We start from the raw sequence: 18164 nt of genomic DNA on the forward strand, positions 1-18164 counted from the left end.
TAAATGTAGGAAGGGGTAGGCAAATAGAACTAACAGGCCTTTAATAGAAAAAGACCCATTTTGGAAGGCAGATAGTAATGAGGAAGCGGCAATTTGATGGAGACTAAAGGACTGAGACCAGGTGAACTTTGAAGCTTCATTGATTTCATCAATTGTTCAAAAGTGAGTGTGACGCCAGAAGATTAAAGGCTTACCGGAACTGGATAAATCTAGAAAGGAGAGAGGCTGGTGTGTGTGTGTTGTTTATAGCAGGACAGTTGGGTTTGAGAGGGCCTTTGCTTGAGAGTCATTCAGTGTTGCTGCAGGAGTTAGAAAGATAGGGGAAATGGAGGCAATTTTTTCCCTTAACACGTGCAACCAACTTCAAGCGTTCAGAGGCAACGTGAGCCTTACGCGGATAAGAGGGATTTTCAGGATAGAGGACCCCTGTTTTTGGCACTGTGTGGAGGTTATGTTTGGAGAAAAATTTGTGGCCACAAATTTCCAACCAAGAACAAATTTAGATAATTCCTCTACTTTTCTTGCTTGAGCATTGCAATTGGGAACCAGGGAGGAAGTGTTTCAAGTGATGAGACAATATGCAAAACCACAGTGGGTTGGTGGAATGATCTCAATTATTGGGATCGCAGAACTAGAAGCTGAGCAGGGAATGGGCAATGGAAGGCAGTGGAAGGCACAAATCACAGCTTCAAACCCTTTTTGGTTTGGAGTAACAGCACGCTAAGGAGAAGAGAATTGCAGAGGCTCATGGAGAATGGGAAGAATTACTCTTTTTTCTGAGATCAACAGAGGCAGAGCAAAGTCTTCACAATGAGAAGCCGAAGGTGGAGAAGAGAGGCAGGAAGAAAAAGGTTGGGAAGGGCCAGTCCACAGAGAAGAAGCTGCCCAAAGGAAAGGAAGCCCAGGAAGCAGCGACTGAACACAAGGGGCGGCATGTTTATCCCAGTCAAGAGGCAGAGACACCATGATGGTCTTTGAGGACTAGTTTAGAATTTGCAAAGTATAGTTGTATTCACCCTAAATTTCATAACAGTAAGGGCTTATTTAGATCTTCGGTCATGATATATCTTGTTATGTGTATAGCCCATTTTGTTTGTATGAAATCATTATTAATCATGTATATGGGATAGCAGGTAAGTGTAGGAAGAGGTAGTAGATGAATTGATCTAGCAGGCCATTAGTGACAAAATAGCCATTCTGAACAGTCACAAATTTTGAATGTAATGTACTTATTATTACATATTAATTAAAAATATATATAAATAACCAAACAAAAAAAAATTGCAAGACTTCACTTCAGCAAAAACTGGCAGAATAAAAAATTGTCATCAGAAGAAAATTGCCTCCCAAAACATTAATAACAGCATGCAAGAAACTTCAACTCATCATTGTGATCTAAGGACGAAGAAAGTCGAAAAACCTCAATTCCTAGAAATTTCCACACCCCAAGAATATACTCAAACAGCAACAACATAGAGTGCTACACATTAGCTCAAAAATGCTATAGGGTGTTTGCCCAAATATTGTACAAGAACTACATCGAAACTCTCAAATACATATACAATTTACCGGCCACGGCCGCGCCCGCGGCCCCTTCCTCGTCCACGCCCACGACCAATAGGTTTGCCTGAAAACAATATAAAGGATCACAAAAAACTAAAGACAACATAAATCATTAAAAAATGTACTCGATCCTAATTGAAAATAAAATCATACCAGCAGTTGCCTTCTTTGCCTTGATTCTCGGTGTATCCTCCACCAGCAGTGCTTCCAAGTTCAAGCTGTCAGGCAAAATGTAGTACCGAATATTATTTCCCCTGAGACTGAGATGGTCAAGTGTTACAGGAGCTTTCCCCTTGAGCGTTAGTTTAACTGTCTTCAGGTGTGTGTTCATGCTTATGTCAACCCCTGTTCATTACACAAATGCAGCATAAGCTACTACAGGGCGTCATTCCCAATTTAAGACTATCATTGGTTCAAGGAACCAAAAGAGAAAAAATAAATATCTTCTGTCTATGCCATGGCTTGAAATCATATTTTGCAGTCTAAACTAATTCAAGCATGCAGAACAATAATTTCAATGATCTGGAATTACTGGGTTTCTAAACAACTCTTTCAAATATTGTCAGAATAATTAAGTCAAAGATTAAATGACTGCAATGAAATAGGCTACACAAAATGTAGAGATTAAAAAATACAGCTTTCAGGAAGATGGAATCAAACTAATTAGTAACAAGGAACCCTTTCAGTAAATCATTTACAAGCATTACTGTTTCCCCACCTCCGGCCCAATAAAAAGTAATAGAAAGCCAGGATTGCATAACTATTTGTTTGACTGATATAAGACAGCACCACCTGACACAACGGAAAGCTGCCAATGCCCATGGCAGATTGAAGACATCATCTCAATATCTAATGAAAGATGCGATGTTAAGAATATTGCATCATTTATAGGGTTTACATAATAATTATTTCTTAGGTTTGTTAAAGATTGTTTAATAGCTTATTATATGTATTACAAATTTTGACTTGTTAAAAATAAAACAACTCAATATTATTAGGGAAGTTGTACAGGGAGTTCCTTATATAGAATAGGGAAATCCTATAATTATGTGATGTGTATTAACCACAATAGAAGATTGAAGCATTGGTATTCATGAATCAAATTGTTAGAAGATTGAAGCATTATCATTCATGGATAAATTTGTTAGCTTCTATGACTGCCATATTTCTTATATGGTATCAGAGCAGGTTTAATGAAATGGGTTGGTGATGTTAGATTTATAGCTTCATATGAAATGCTGAATATTCATTCATTTATACTTCAGTACTCACTCCAACTGTTTAAACCGATGGAATAGAAATTTGGTTATATGCTTTTCATTGCAGAGCATTTACAATTGGTCAAAGTGTAAATGATACGAAGGGGTTGTCATTTCCGTTGTTTGGCCAGTCACTTCAAACAGCTATGCTAGCATGGCTTTCCAACTCACCATTCATTGTAACCGCTGGCTATCGCTTGTAATGTCATGACGGGATTATTATTATCCCTGTGTCATGCAATTTACAACACATGGTTTTACGTTGGCATCGTGAAAGGCAAAACGCTGGGCAACCATCTTGCGGGAGAAAACTTCTTCTACTCCCAGCCTTGAAATGTAATCGTTTCAGTGGTATCTCTAGCACGTGTCCACTCAGTTGCATGATACAGGCGATACAGAAAAAGAAGTCAGGACAAGTTGAATGGATTTTTCCGGGGCCCTCTTCTGATGCAGATTTTGCTCAGAATGAAGTGTGTTTTGTATGCAGCATTATTAGTTAAGCAGATTACGTAAATATATGTGTTTATAACTTTATATAGATGCTCAAATGATTTTTTCAGAGTTTCTATTATTTTCAGTTTGCATCTGGCTTATTATTTGAGTATAATTTCATCGCTGCTTGTTCTGTAAGCATATGGTTGAATGATCACTAAGAATAGTTGTTCTTGATCAATACACTATTGTGTAGGATTTGAACAACCAAACTCTGAAGCATTGTAATCCCTATTTGAGTAACGAAATTTCAGTTTTGTGGGCTGGGTCGTTTCCCTCTGTGAAGAGGGTTTTTCCCAGGGTAAATTTGCCTTCAGAGTTTCATTTAAAGATAGTTATATTTCTGGTTCAATTTCAACAGGTGAGACTGTTCTCTCACCCGAATATGAGAAAATTATTATGAGCTTGTGTATGTGAGGTTATATACATCTGTATTTTATGTTTATTTGTTTTCTGTTTGGTAATAATCTGAGATGTGAAGAGGCATTGCAAAGGATTAGCAAGACTCATGCAGTACCATTAGGAAGAATATGCATTCATATTTATTTTCATTTGTTACCGTACGCAGTATGGTGTACACAGCATAAAACAGTTAAGCCACAGAGAATGCAAGCACTCATCTAAAGAAACTCAATTACATTGAGATAAGCATGCCCTTATCAGCTATTACTATTAGCAATGGAGTGTAATGGTGTTAATGCTGAGGAAACTACAAAAGCAGAGCATTTAAACGGTAGGCTTGTGACACCAGACAGCAAAGCATATGGCCATGCCTTTGGAGATAATATATATGAAAGCAAAAGATGAGCAATTGCGAAGCTACACATCTCAACACAATGACTGCAAAGAAGAAGCATGCAGAAGCTAAATCACGATTGGCGGAGTACTGTCCTCACTGCCGCAAACAGAAGCAAGCAAAGTCTACAGTCTCCAGCATTTGTACCTCTCCTCCAATATGCCTTTGATAAATTATAACATACCCCTATTTATGATAGTGACACTCATTAATGTACTTGTCAAAATGTTTGTAAAACGAGCATGTGCAGGAGTCAACAAATTGACCAAACTTATGATTTTCTTTTACTCAAGCATGAGGAATATGGTAAGCTTTCCAAAGCTGCGATGACTATTTGTGAGTGCTCTGAATTACTGAATGTATTTGTAGATTAGTCTATCCTGACCTTGACAAGCCCCAAATAAAGCATCTCCTCCAAACAGTAGAAGTCATCCAGAAAAATTATAATTATGAGAATTAGATTCATTTGACCGGACTCATTCATAATCTGGGTAAAGTGCTATGACATCCTCGTTTGGAAGCTGAGCCTCAATGGGCTGTCTTAAGCAATTATTTCCCTGTTGGATGTGCCTTCAATGAACCCATAGTTCACCACCAGTATTTTATGGACAACCCTGATTACAACTCCAAACACAACACAAAGTTTGGAGCTTATTCTGATAAATGTGGGTTTGTGATGATGACAATGGTGCTTGCTCTGCAAAACATTCATATTATGCCACTATGCGTGCCCAAGAAGACCTTTTGATCCATGTGGGAGGTTATAATAGCAGTTATGCATATGACTCAGAATTTCCTAGACATCATATAAAACAAATATGATAGTTTTTTTATTTAGTTAAGTTTTGATTGTTTTAGAGTGGTAGGATACTATAAGTTACTTATTGTTAGTTTGGTGTTTCAAAATATTGATGCTGTCAAAGCAACTCAAAGTCAAGATGTATCATTGCAGGGACCATTTTTCCATCTCTAATGAATGTGATGCAGGAGCATCCTGAGTGCAAGGGCAATCTTGCATCACCCAAAAATATTTCAATTTCAAGTTTTCCGGTTTTTGTTTTTTAATAAGGGTTATCCCTGTACAGAGTTGCTATCTGTGGGAGCTGGCTAGTTTTAGTAAGTTCGTATTATGTGCTCAGGTTGTTCTAATCTCATATATGGAGGTTCATCTTTGACATATCAGCCTGTTGGATGAGTTTTATTGTCATATCATATGTCTTGGTGCAGTTACTGCAGATTTTCGGTATGAATTTTGGCTATCCAAACTTCAGGTCCAGTGATGAAGCCTAAATGGCTTTGAAACGAGGTGAAATCTCGGCTGATGGACACCATCAGTCGTAGCCATCAGCCATCAGTCGTTGTAGATCACTAGCCAAGGATTCCCGAACGGGGTTATAATAGCCCATTAGGTCAATGGTTTGCTAATTATGGTCTCCAGAAGTGGATCCATCCAAAAATGTTATTTGTAAATTGTCGAGTCGAACTTATGTAATAAAGTGTAATGAAATGTTATAATACTATGTTCCCCAAGGACGCGTCCCCCCAAAAAAGCCAACATTTCGAGGACGGGGACGTCCCCCTCCCAGAAACTACATTGGGGACTTGCATCCGTCCCCAATTTTTTAACACAAAAAATTTAAAAAACTAAAAAATGTCACTTTTACCATCCCTGTTTGCCATCCCCCACTGTCCCATGCCGTCCCCGTCCCGGAAAATTGGGGGAACATAGTTATAATATGAGGTTGGTCGGCCTCAAGGGTTAGGGCTGAGTGTCTAGAACCTTCTCGAGCACTAAAAGTGCCTAGATAAGGAAGGCTCATAGGTTGTCTAGGGCAGTTCTAGGTGATAGTCGCAGCTTTGTCTTGCAAACTGTTGTAAGGAAGGCACCCATGTGGGTTTGCATATTGTAATTCTGTGATTCCACATTTGCGGCAATAATAAGCTCATATTTTGCTCTCACTTTGTGTTTTCTTTGTTTTTATTGTTTGTTGCGGTAATAAAGGGAGCACCCTTAATCAGAATGAGTCTTTAATTGTGGTGTCACCAAAAGAAAGTATGATGAAAATTTAAAACTATATTTGGAGTGCATGAATGGTGGTACCAAACACTCCTATAGTTTGTAGAAGAGTTCATTCAGGTTGGGGGGGAGGGGATGTATATCCTTTCCTCGCAACTGAAAAAATGAGCCTCAAAAGAAAAAATTGCAATGTAGAAAAATAGCTAGAGGATGGAGGCACTATATTGTGATGTAATCACACAATGGGGACCCTTAGTTTTTTGCTTTTTGACGTTTTGCTTGAGTGTTTCAATCTCAAACTCCAATCACTTGCCACTCCAAAGTTTAGGTATTCAATCATTGCTTGGAGTTTTGCCAAGTTCAGGAGTGTCCTTACAAAGTAAAGGGGAGAAAGCATGAGTAAATGTGTATTTTGATGCCACGGAGGTGTTCAAAAGGTCCAAGGGATGAAGATCGACACTACTTGAGGTAGACTCTAACTACCTCACCTGCTTTTTGCTTTTTTTAAACTTTCTATTTTTACAAGTTCTTATTTTGTAAAGGCCAAAGGTTGTGTATGTAACTAAGAAAAGTGAGAAATCGCCCAAGTGTGAAATTCTTGTTTTCAACACCAAATTCATCTGGGCCTTCATGGAAAAAGAATGGAAAGAAGATTCTTGATTCCAATATAGGAAAAGTTGTGAAAACTTTTGGAAGTGCTTGATACAATATCGAATTTATTAGAAATCTTGGAAAAGTTAAGAAAACCTATGGAAAAGAATGTCGATGGAAGCATATTGATTACTGAATTCCTGTTTGAAAACTTTTAGAAATTTGTCAAATCTAGAATCTCCATTATAACTTCTAGAGATATGAAACCAATCTCAAACATCCTACCAATACATACATACATATATATATAAGAAAAAAAATCATGTGACTTAAATGTTATTTTATGTATATACTCTGCTCTCCAAACTGAAAACTCCTTAAGTCAACACCAAGTTCGTCGTGTCAAGCTTGGAAATTCTCAATCCTACATTATGATTTGGAAGTATCCTCGCTGCCAATTGAACTCCAACCTGTTCTGACCTTTTCACACATCGCCCATTAGAAATGGGACTCCTTGCCTTCTTCAGTTCACTTGGCCCTTGTGGGCTTTGTTTTCTCGATAGCTCCATTGTCAATTTCTTCAGTTCCTTGTGATCCAAGTGAGAAGCAATGAGTTTGGTTCCTAGCCTTTTAATGCTTTAATTTTAACAACTTTCTCCATTGAGAATTATGATTTTGGATAACTATTGCATTGAGAGCCCTTTCAATAATGAGCCAATGAAATTCCAGGTTGCTTAGTGCAATTACTATTTTTTAAGAATTTCTATTTTTAGTAGGTTTCCAATTCGCTTAAATTTGAGTTATAAAGTGATTCCTATTTTTAGGGTTTCCTATTTTTTTAAGACATTTGTTTTTAACTTTTTAGTAAGCTTGAAATTGCCCTAATTCCACTTTTGAACAAATATACTATTTCTAGTAGGACAAGTGAACACTGGTCGAGAATGAGAAAATGGATATCCCAAAATAAGATCAAAAAGCTAAAGGGCAATTCAAAGAGTGGAAAATATTGAAATGGGGCTTAAGCACAGTGCATTGCCCATTTCCACGAAGGTTTGAGAATTGGTCAAATAACTTATATAGGGGGACATGTTCAATTATTGGGTGAGCTCCAACATTGCGAGCAAATGCAATGAGTTGAGTTGGGAAAGCAATGCAATGAGCCAAGATGAGAGAGCTATGCAAGTTCATCGAAAGAAGAAAGCATTAGAAGTGAAATGTTGATGAAGCTAACCAAAAAATCTTGAAACATGAAAATCTATCTTCAAGAGCAAATACACTAATCAACACCAATTCCATAAAAAAGTAGAATCTACTAATGGCCTCAATCGATATAACATGTTCAAAAAGAAGATAAAAGGCACTCGAAAGTCCAAGGCCAAGGTTGCATTAGAAGTGAGGAAATCATTATGTTTGGAATGCAAACATAAGTGCAACTCAATAAAGGGAGAAAACACTTAAGTCTAACAATTATTGCAAATATTTGAAATCTTTGTCACACATGACAATGATACCCATTGACATGATCTTCAAAGCATGGAATCTTTCAATTCAATATATGTTAAAGTTGTAGCTTCAGTTGGATTAATTCAACCTGATATACATTATTGTTATTGGTAATCATCATTTCCTATATATTGTTATCCATGTTAATAATATATATTATTGTATATATAATATAATACATACATATTATTGTATATATAATATAATACATACATATTATAGTATATAATATATATAGATATATATTATTGTATATATATAATATAATACATATATATATTATTGTATGTAATATATATATTATTGTATGTAATATATATATTATATTATATATATTGTTATACATATTATTATTCATGTTAATATAATATTATTTAAATGATGATTACACCATAGAGACATGTCTCTTCATGAGACTTGTCTCCTCCTTTCATATTTATATGAGATCCAAATCTGCAGTTGGAGATCGTCAATAACAATGGCCATGATTCTACATTTGCAGAAACAATCCATGTTACTCAACATGGTATCAGAGCCTAGTTGCAAATGAAGAAGTATTTTCTATCGATATTTCTCTTATTGTCATGGGTGGATATTCAGTTTGCATACGTATTTATCATTGGAAGGAGCTTGTCTTATATGAAACTAAAGAATTTCCTGCTGCAGTCTTGTTTCAGCATCTTTTATTATTCTTGATATGTCATCCTTTCTAATTTTGGATTATTCATTATTCACATGTGGACAAGATAAATTGTTTTGGGCATCAAACATGTCACTCATCCATTGATAATATGTTGAATGCACATAAAAAGGGGGGGTTCAAATTCAGCATGGAGAGTCAATCTACCAACGTGACTAGGCAGTGGATAAATACAAATTGCACACGTTGTACCAAGTAATAAGAACCAAGGGAATCTTCTTAAAGGTTACATGCATGCATGTAAGTCAAACATAAACAATGACCAAACCAATCACTCACCACATGGCATGCTGAATATTTCGGTTAAGTCTTCTAGCATTGACAAAGATATAGTAAGACATTTGCGCATAAGTAAAAGAGAACAAATGCATTGCCATGACTACAAGGACGTCAATTAATGATGTCAAAGCATCAATGAATGGAACATAAGCATTTGACACAAGCTTGGATATCTAGTAAACTCTTGTGCGGTGTTCCATAGGTATTGCATCGGTTTTATAAGCCGCAAGGACGCCAATCTTACAAAGTTTACGGTTGCAAAATATATTAATAGATATCTATTTACAGAGCCCCAATATATTAGCATTAGAAGTCGACTTAAGTGGGGATGGAATGGAGGAATGCTTGTTCCTAAGTATAAATATCCGTGCAATAACTAAGGAGTGCACATGGCCATTAGAACTGCATACAAACTATAAGACAAGGTCCACGAAAGGCACAGTGGAAGTGGGCACGATCATAGCAATGACCATTTAAAATAAACATCAAACTCTCCTATGTTAGCACGATGGGGTCCACTAAAAGAAAGGAAGAAGCATCAAAAAGAAACCATCCTTCTTATTTGTTTAGATGCCACATCGATAAGATGAGTCCCACCATTAGATACGTCTAGAAATGCATTTTGGCCACATAGTTAAGCAAATGGGTATTAGTGCCAAAGGTTTGTGTGTGATTTAATAGGATGGGCAGAACCTTTTGAAAGTACACATGTTCCACGAATGATGCATATGAACATCAATGCGAGTAACAACATATTCAGTGTATCTTTAATTTTAATTCAAGAGGTATGCACATAAATGTTTTCTTATATAATATGTTACATAGTCCAAAGTGATCATATATATATATAATTCTTGTATTATTAACATATTATGGTAGATAATTGATAGCATAAATATATTATTCATGCATTATTAACATATTATGGTAGACAATTGATAGTGTAAGGAAATGATGACATATTAATTCAAAATGATATTTGATAATTTGATATAATATGGGAGTATGAAAGGTTAAGATTGAGCATTATGTTATCTTATTTCTATTATTGGAAATATAAAGAGTTAATTTATGTTATTGTTAGTAATAAGCATGAGTTAAATTACTAATATCCTAACTAATGTTAATATTCTTATTTGTATTTCTATACATACCATAAGAGCTATGTGCCTTGATCTTTTCTTTGAGAATGTTATTACAGAAAGAGAAAGATTGAAATTCAGAGGGAGACTAACATTTGAGGCAACCTTAAAAGAGAGGGAGCATATAGAGGCTATGATTCAGCCAACCTTTGGTGATCTTGATCATATTAATTCAGAGGGAGTAAACCATGTTGCGATAGATTCACCAATGATATAAATTTGGAATACGCAGATTGCGAGATGTGCATAATAGAGGTTTAATCAAAAGATAAAACAAATACCTTTGCATGAACAAAGGAAATTTGAGTTGTTCTGAGACATTAATGAAGCTTTTAAGAATTCATTTGAACCATCTAAGAGTCTCTATTTGATGAATGAAACTCAACGTATGAGTTGTTGATTCATACATGTGGCACAATCATACTCAATCAAGATATTGGCATATTGTGGACAAGTTTAAGAAAATGGAAGGACATGTTCGCTTCTACTGTTCAGCTCAATGAATGTTTGGACCTTCAATGGATGAAAAGAGCAAGTTGGAACTTAGAAAGGAGTTGTCATATTTGATACCAAATTGTTCAACAATATAAGAATGAGTGGAAATTTTACATTGTGGGGGGAATAATAGTCAATGTTCCACACTTGAACCTTATTTAGAGGGGAGATGTTCCATTCTCAAAATAATCTAAAAAGACAATTTTTGAACCTTCATGTGCAAATAAGTATTCTTATCCTTTTACATTTATCTACTCTTTGTAGTTTGCAGTCTCTCTCTTATTTGTAATTCTATACATACCATAAGGATTATTTGCCTTATCTTTTCCTTTATGTTTGAGGATATTCTTACAGGAAAAGAAAGTTGGTACTTTACATATGCTACCTAATATTGTGCAGACTCAATCTAATGATAGTAGCTCAAAAGAAACTATGATGTAAAATTCATTATTCATCTGATGATCAGTGAGGTTCTTGAATTGAATATTCTTGTATTCTTCCATTAAGAGGGAGTCTAACACTTCTCCAAAGGTAATGTAGGAGTTCAGAAGATTGATATTCAGAGGGAGTCTAAAATACATGTGTGTGATTGCATAAATTTTTTATGGGCCTACTCTAGTATACATCATGAGGAAGTAATGATTTGTCACCTGAAGGTTGAAAGATTAATATCAGATTTAGAGAGAGTCTGAGAGGCATCCTTGGGTGAAGAGAGTCTTAAAGGGAGTAGCTACAGGACCTGACTTCCCATGATCATTGTTTAGAGGGAAAAATTTTGAGATGCAATCCTTTGTAGATGATATCTTTTCTATGAGGAGAAGTTCTAAGTGAAATTCTTTGTAATGGGCTCTCCTCTATGAGAGAGAAGTCTGAGGTGAAAACCCTTGTTCCACCCTCTAGTAGCAGCTATGGTGGGTCCACCCTTTGACTTGGTTCATGGTGGATATCATGTGAGTTACTACGTGATGTTGTTGTGATTATGTCATGAAAGGTGACGATCTTTCGTTGATGTATATATTTAGAGGGAAGCTATTGAAACGTGACGATCTTATCAATAGCTAGACTTGTTATCATAACAAACAACATTAAGTTGTTGTCTTAGAGTGTCGAAAGTTATGATTACGAACATTTCATACAAAAGGTAACTATTGTAAGATGATGATCTTATCGATAGTTTGACCTATCTCCTAGTTACACTACATTAACCTGTAGCACCAAAATGTGTTGGATGTCTAGGAGCAAGTGTTATCATGGTTCTTTGGGCCGGATTTTGCCAGACAGCTTGATAATCAACTCATCATGGTTCTTCAGGCCGGATTTTGCTAGACGCCATGAAAATCAATTTGTTATGGTTCTTTGGGCTAGATCTTGTTGAACACCATAACTTAAATCTATCATAGACCACACTTAAGGTGGTGTTCAAATCTTGTTTTATAATTGCTTTATTTCTCTCTTTGCTAAAGAGGAAGTGTCGAGAAATTTAACCTCATAGTGAATTGAAGCAAATTTCATATGTGATATATGTTAATATATGTGTGTGTTGATGGATTTATGTTGATATCCTTAAATATATCATTCTAGGAATATCATACTGAGATGATATCTCTTCATATACTCAAGAGTATAATGTATTCTATATCAATCCTCCCTAACTAAGAGGGAGTGTTAAAATTGTCGCTTCAGTTAGATTGATTTGATCTGATATACATTATTGTTATTGGTAATTATCATTTCCTATATATACTTATCCATGTTAATAATATATATAATTGTATATATATATATATATATATATATATATATATATATATATATATATATATATTGTTATACATATTGTTATTATTCATGTTAATATAATATTATTTAAATGATGATTACACCATAGAGACATGTCTCTTCATGGAACATGTCTACTCTCATATTTATATGAGATCCAAATCTGCATTTGAAGATCGTCAATACAATGGCCATGATTCTACATTTGCAAAAACAATCAATGTTACTCAACAGTATATACACACCAAAGACTGCTCAAAAGCTTTTGAAAACTTAGAGGGTGTACCTTCAAGTGCATCTAGAGATGGAATCTTCAAAGAATACAAAATCTACGTCTTGCATTCACTTACGCTTAGGAGTGCCATTTAATGGCAACCAACAAAAATGTTGCAAAGGAAATCTATTGTAAAGGTACATATGCACTCATATGTGCTAATCAATAAATTGCAGATGCTTGAATCCTCCAAAGAGGCCCCACTAACACTCGGTGATGGAGATCATATCCTCTCAAGAAATAAGTCTAAAGCGAAGATCCTTGTCGTTCCCTCAAATGTGCCATGGCATGAACTCCACGAGCCTAGTGAAAGAGTGCCTGTAGATGGTAAGTCATTGTGGATATGAAGTATGTTTGCCAATTCTCATGCACATTCGAAGTGGTGGAGCTTTTGAATTTTACTCACAAAAAAACCCTTCGAAATGCTTAACTCCACAAGCCTGATCCATACGGGCTCTTGAGTGCAACTTCTCCACAAGAAATGAATCACGCTCCAAGTGGAGAATTTTCCGCATGATCAAAATAGGGCTCATAGGGCACAATATTTAGCAAGTCAGGGAAAGTAAAATTTGTAAGGAGTTCTTATTTGCGCTTACGAGCACATTTTTCACATAAACAAGGAAACGCGATCAAGGAAAAATACTTGTAGGGGCCTCCAAAATGCACTTAGAGCACAAGTCTGGCATGGAAAGAAAACCCCGCTCTAAATAGAAAGTTTGCCAAAAAGCCCCAAACATGCCCAGGGTGCCAATATGCATGGGTCAAGGAATTATCATGCAACGAAAAAAATGCACAAGGGGTTTCAAACATGCTCAGAGGGCGATTTTAACAATCTCAAGGAATTATTGTAAGAGAAATTAGAATGTGTGGAGGCTTAATTTGTGCCCTCTGCACATATCGAGCATAATGAAAGAAAATTATGACTATTTGAAAACCCGCTACAAGGGTCAAGATGCACTCGAGCACATATCACATGACTTTGGAAGATTTTTAAAATTATTAATCCTCAGCCAAGGTGACTATGTGCTCAAGGCGCAAATGCTATGGAGTTGTGAATTTTTGTATAGTTTAATCTTCAACCAAGGTGAATATGTGCCCCAAGTACAAATGGGTATAGGCAAGTGACAGTATATATGCTTAAGGAGGAAGCCCTAAAGTTGATTTCTTGCAAAAGTGATTCATTTTTTCTAAATCATGCCCATGAAAGAGATTGAGACATATGATTAAATCTTGAAAGTTAAAGTTGGATAAAATGTTAAAAGGGTACATTAGAAGTGCACTCAAAGTCGAAATTTAATTTGTGATGAGAAAATTGGAAATTCAATGGAGAAATGGCTAGGTGGATTTAATCAAGTCTATAAAAGGGTTCAAATCAAGAAATAAAGTGGAAATTAATTAAATAATGAATTTTACAAACATTAGAAACTATAAAATGGGACAATGGATTGAAATTGGATTTTTCGCATCATTTTGGATATTAATTAAATATTGAATTGTATTTAATAAATAAATCATTATGAATATTTAATTGCCAAAAAATATTAATTCCAACTCATTCAAGTACACACCCATGTACAACTTAATGAAGCTAAAATGCTCAAAATGGCATCTTTCAAAACATATTAGAAGCCTAGAGACAAGTGGCACTCTTTGTAAGAAAAATTCTCCTAGAATGGCAACATGGGAGGAAATTTAATGCAATTGCCCAATTAACTCTTTGCCAATTAAGTAGCTTTGGGGACGCATGTCTCTATATGACATGGATTTTCATTTCATTCTCAAATTTGAGAATTGGAAAACCAAGAGCCAAGCTAAGGATTTTGCAAAATTTGTGAAGAGGCGGGTGATTTCAAAGTATAAGTTTTTAAAGAGAGAGAGAGAGAGAGAGAGGAATTTTGAAGAGTGAGTCTCTTTCTAGGGAGAGGTGCACTTGAAGAGAGTTTGAAGAATCAAAAAAGAGGCTATGAAATTCACCGAGGGGTAGTTTCGTAGTAAGTCACGGAAAAGGCATGGATTTAATCTCTTTCTAGGGACAAAGGAATCCTATGCTAAATTTCCAAGTTTATTCATTCTATGAAGTACGAAATTTGATCTACTTTTTATTTTCCCAATGTTCTTATGTTCTTCAATTGTTTTGCAAGGAGAAAAGGCTAAGCTCAGGAGCAAGTTTGTCCAAAGTGGCCCTAATCAAGAACTAGTGGAGGGGGATTTATCCAGATTCAAAGATTGTTTCAAAATGGAAAAATGTCGGTGACACAAATTTAGGAGGTCTTGACATGAGTGAATTCAAGAAAAGAATGGTTGGATATAAGGACAATGATCCCACATACTTAACCAATTAAATTGTCAAAAGAGGGATTGTACTGCAGCTAGATTTATCTTGATCTTCCAGCATGCAAAGTTGATTGTTAGGACTCTACAAGGTAGTTTATACATGAGGCTGTTAGCCGAGGTGATGAGGTGATAGAGAAGTATGAAACATGGTTCATCCAATTCTTGACCTTCTACATCAAGCTATAGGGGTTTTCTTTAGAACCATATAGACTCCCAAGATATCCAACTAACAAGCTCTTGTTGGAATTCACCAAGCAACTACAATATATGATAAGATTCAAAAGAGAAAGAGAAAGTTGGGACTTGTATTCCCAATCACCATAGGAGATGAAGTTTAAATGTTCCTTGCCTACAGGCAACCAAAAATCAGCAAATGAGCTACATTTCTACCGTTTCGCACTTTACTCAACAAGACTAGATTATGATCCCTACAATAGGATCAAAGTGGTGGCTCAAGTGAAATACAAACACAAGGTATACCTTGAAGACTTTTGGGTCAACATTGTAGATAAGTACAAGATCAAAAGGAGAATGTTTTCAAGATTACCACTTAACATGATCAAAGGGTTCAAAATCACCCAAGTACCAAATCAAGTGGAGGAGAATACAAATGTGATCTATTGTAGATATGAGGTGGATAGAGAGAACATTAAATTGTATGATTGGTCCAAGAAGAAAATATTGAATCTTGATTCATTATCTACATCAGTTGAGAAATTCATAAAATGGAGGGTTGAGCATCAAATTAGCAAACTGGAGGTGTCTACGAATAGCTTGACTTATAAATAGATGGAGCATTTGTCATTGCAGGATACTATACCAAGGTAAAGAGGAGGAAGTTTGGAAAAAAAATGTTAAACAAAGAAAAGGTACAGAGCATTGCCAAGAGGTGCACCCGAGAGGTAGCCCTGACCCTTACATTGAGCAACCTCAACAAAAGAGGCAAAGATTAGTGTCAAGTCCTTCATCAACCATTCAGACTAAAGCTTATATAAGGTTGACCCTTTCACACGGGGAGAAGTTGAAACCAATAGGAGAAGAATGCCACAAGAAGATCAAATTACTAGGTTTATCAGTGTGCTGCCATAAAGGAAATCTTAAACCGGATCAATAGGCCAAAAGAGAAAGGCAAGCCAAAAAGTTTGCAAAGTTCATCAAGGGTGAATCTAGATCCAGGACTTCACAGATTGCAGTACCTATACTTGATAAAATAAGGACTAGATTGTTGTAGACGAATGCAATGTGACAAAATTGGATCTCGAGCATGCCTCTAGGGAGCAGGTCATTAAAGAATTTAAAGATTTTTCCCATGCAATAAAGGAGACTGTTGCTTAAGAGCTACTAAGCTGATCAAATTGTCATTTAAGTTTTGTGATTTCTCGATCTATCTTAGTGCTTGCATGTTCTCTTTATTCCTTCACTTAGAATAGATTTGCTTTCAAGTGATTAGATTAATGTGATTGATAATATTGTTGTGGTGAAGTGGCTTTGCTCATACCTTTTATTCATTAGTAATGCTTAAGCACAATGTAAGGTTAGTTCTTTCCCTTTATGTGGATACTTGTGTCTTTGATGCATATTGTTTGTTATGATGGTATTCATCGGGATATGAAAACCCTTCGCGCACCCCTTGAAAATTGGACCAACTTTGTGTAGTTATTGAATTTGGCAAAACAAAGTTTGGTGGACTTCATTGTAGTAGTGTTTATCTTTCAAGTTCTTAAGGGTATATTAGAATTCCTCAACACTACTCTCTTTAAATTTCTACAAATTTCTGAAAAACCCCATAAAAAGTACTCTTACTGCAATGTCATTTGAAAGCTCCTATTGTCAATATTCTTTGAAGTCCACTTGAGAAACACAATGTGAGGCCCCTCTAGATACTAGTATATCACATCAACCATTGAGCTTATCCATGGACAAGAACAGACTGAAAAGGAACATTGGAATCAATTGTATGATCTTTCACAATCTTAGCATACACACGATTTTGACCAAAAGACGATAGAATAGCTCAAAATTTTATTCTATTGTTAGTAGGTCACAACACACATCAACATGACCAAGTTTGGTAAGGCATTGAAATTTGGAAAATTCATTGTCACATACCCATGTTTGCCCAAGAAGGAAGTTCCTCGAGGCGTGATCAAGTCCACCTATACATGGAAATTCTAGAAGAAAGCAAAAGGGGTCAACTTAAGGAACTTCTAGAAGAAAGCATAAAGAATCGATTTGCAAGAGCTTCTAGAACAAAGCAAAAGAAAGCCAAAATCTCAATGGAAGGGAAAAAACAAAGTTTTTTTAGTAAAGCTTCTTCAAAAGAAATCAACCAAGTTCAATAATAGAAAGAAAATCAAAATAATAAAACAAAGGAACAAAGAAGAGGCCGATCCCTTCTTGATATCATAGTTTCCCATAAACAAAAGAGCTAGGCATTGTATTTAATCACAAAAAAGAAATTGTAGCTCTGAAGCTAGCAATATTTTCCCGATTTCAGAATAAGGTGAAGTCTTTGGATGACTTACAGATTGAATTTCATGATTATGAATGTGATCATTTCTTAGAATTTCCATGTTTGCTGGGGATTTCTCATTTAAAATTCTGAATTCTCTCAAGTTTAGAGACAATTTTCAGAATTTCTTGGGAATTTTCTGAATTGACAGGTTCCAAGAAGTTTATACAGACATGAAAGATATTTTCATTCCATATTCAGAATTTCAATCTGAAAATTCTCAAAATTGGGGCAATTTCAATGTTTATATCCTTGCTTCAAGTCCTAATTTTTTATTGAAATTTTTTATTTTTTAGGATTGAAGATGTCTTTTGGACACTGGAATAAAAAGTGAAATTAGAATAAGATTTAATTAAACTTATAAAGTCATACTTTTAATTTATATATTTCATATCCTCTCCTAACTTAAAATTATTTTATGTTTTTAG

General features: G+C 35.5%; 1 protein-coding gene across 2 annotated transcripts in view; it reads right to left on the reverse strand.

The window, feature by feature from the left end:
* Positions 1-1307: 1307 nt before the first annotated feature.
* The window catches only part of LOC149531763 (small nuclear ribonucleoprotein SmD1a-like), a 63025-nt gene continuing 46168 nt past the window's right edge, over positions 1308-18164 (reverse strand). For both annotated transcript variants that reach the window (XM_089810213.1, XM_089810214.1), the window contains exons 3-4: positions 1717-1908; positions 1308-1627 (exon numbers count right to left, since the gene is read on the reverse strand). In XM_089810213.1, coding sequence (XP_089666339.1) covers positions 1566-1627; positions 1717-1908 — 254 coding nt within the window. In that variant the 3' untranslated portion in view covers positions 1308-1565. The remainder of the gene's footprint in view (positions 1628-1716; positions 1909-18164) is intronic.

The sequence above is a fragment of the Cupressus sempervirens genome, chromosome 11 (assembly GCF_028749045.1).
Source record: "Cupressus sempervirens isolate cs-2001-9-10 chromosome 11, ASM2874904v1, whole genome shotgun sequence".
Taxonomy (NCBI): Eukaryota; Viridiplantae; Streptophyta; class Pinopsida; order Cupressales; family Cupressaceae; genus Cupressus; species Cupressus sempervirens.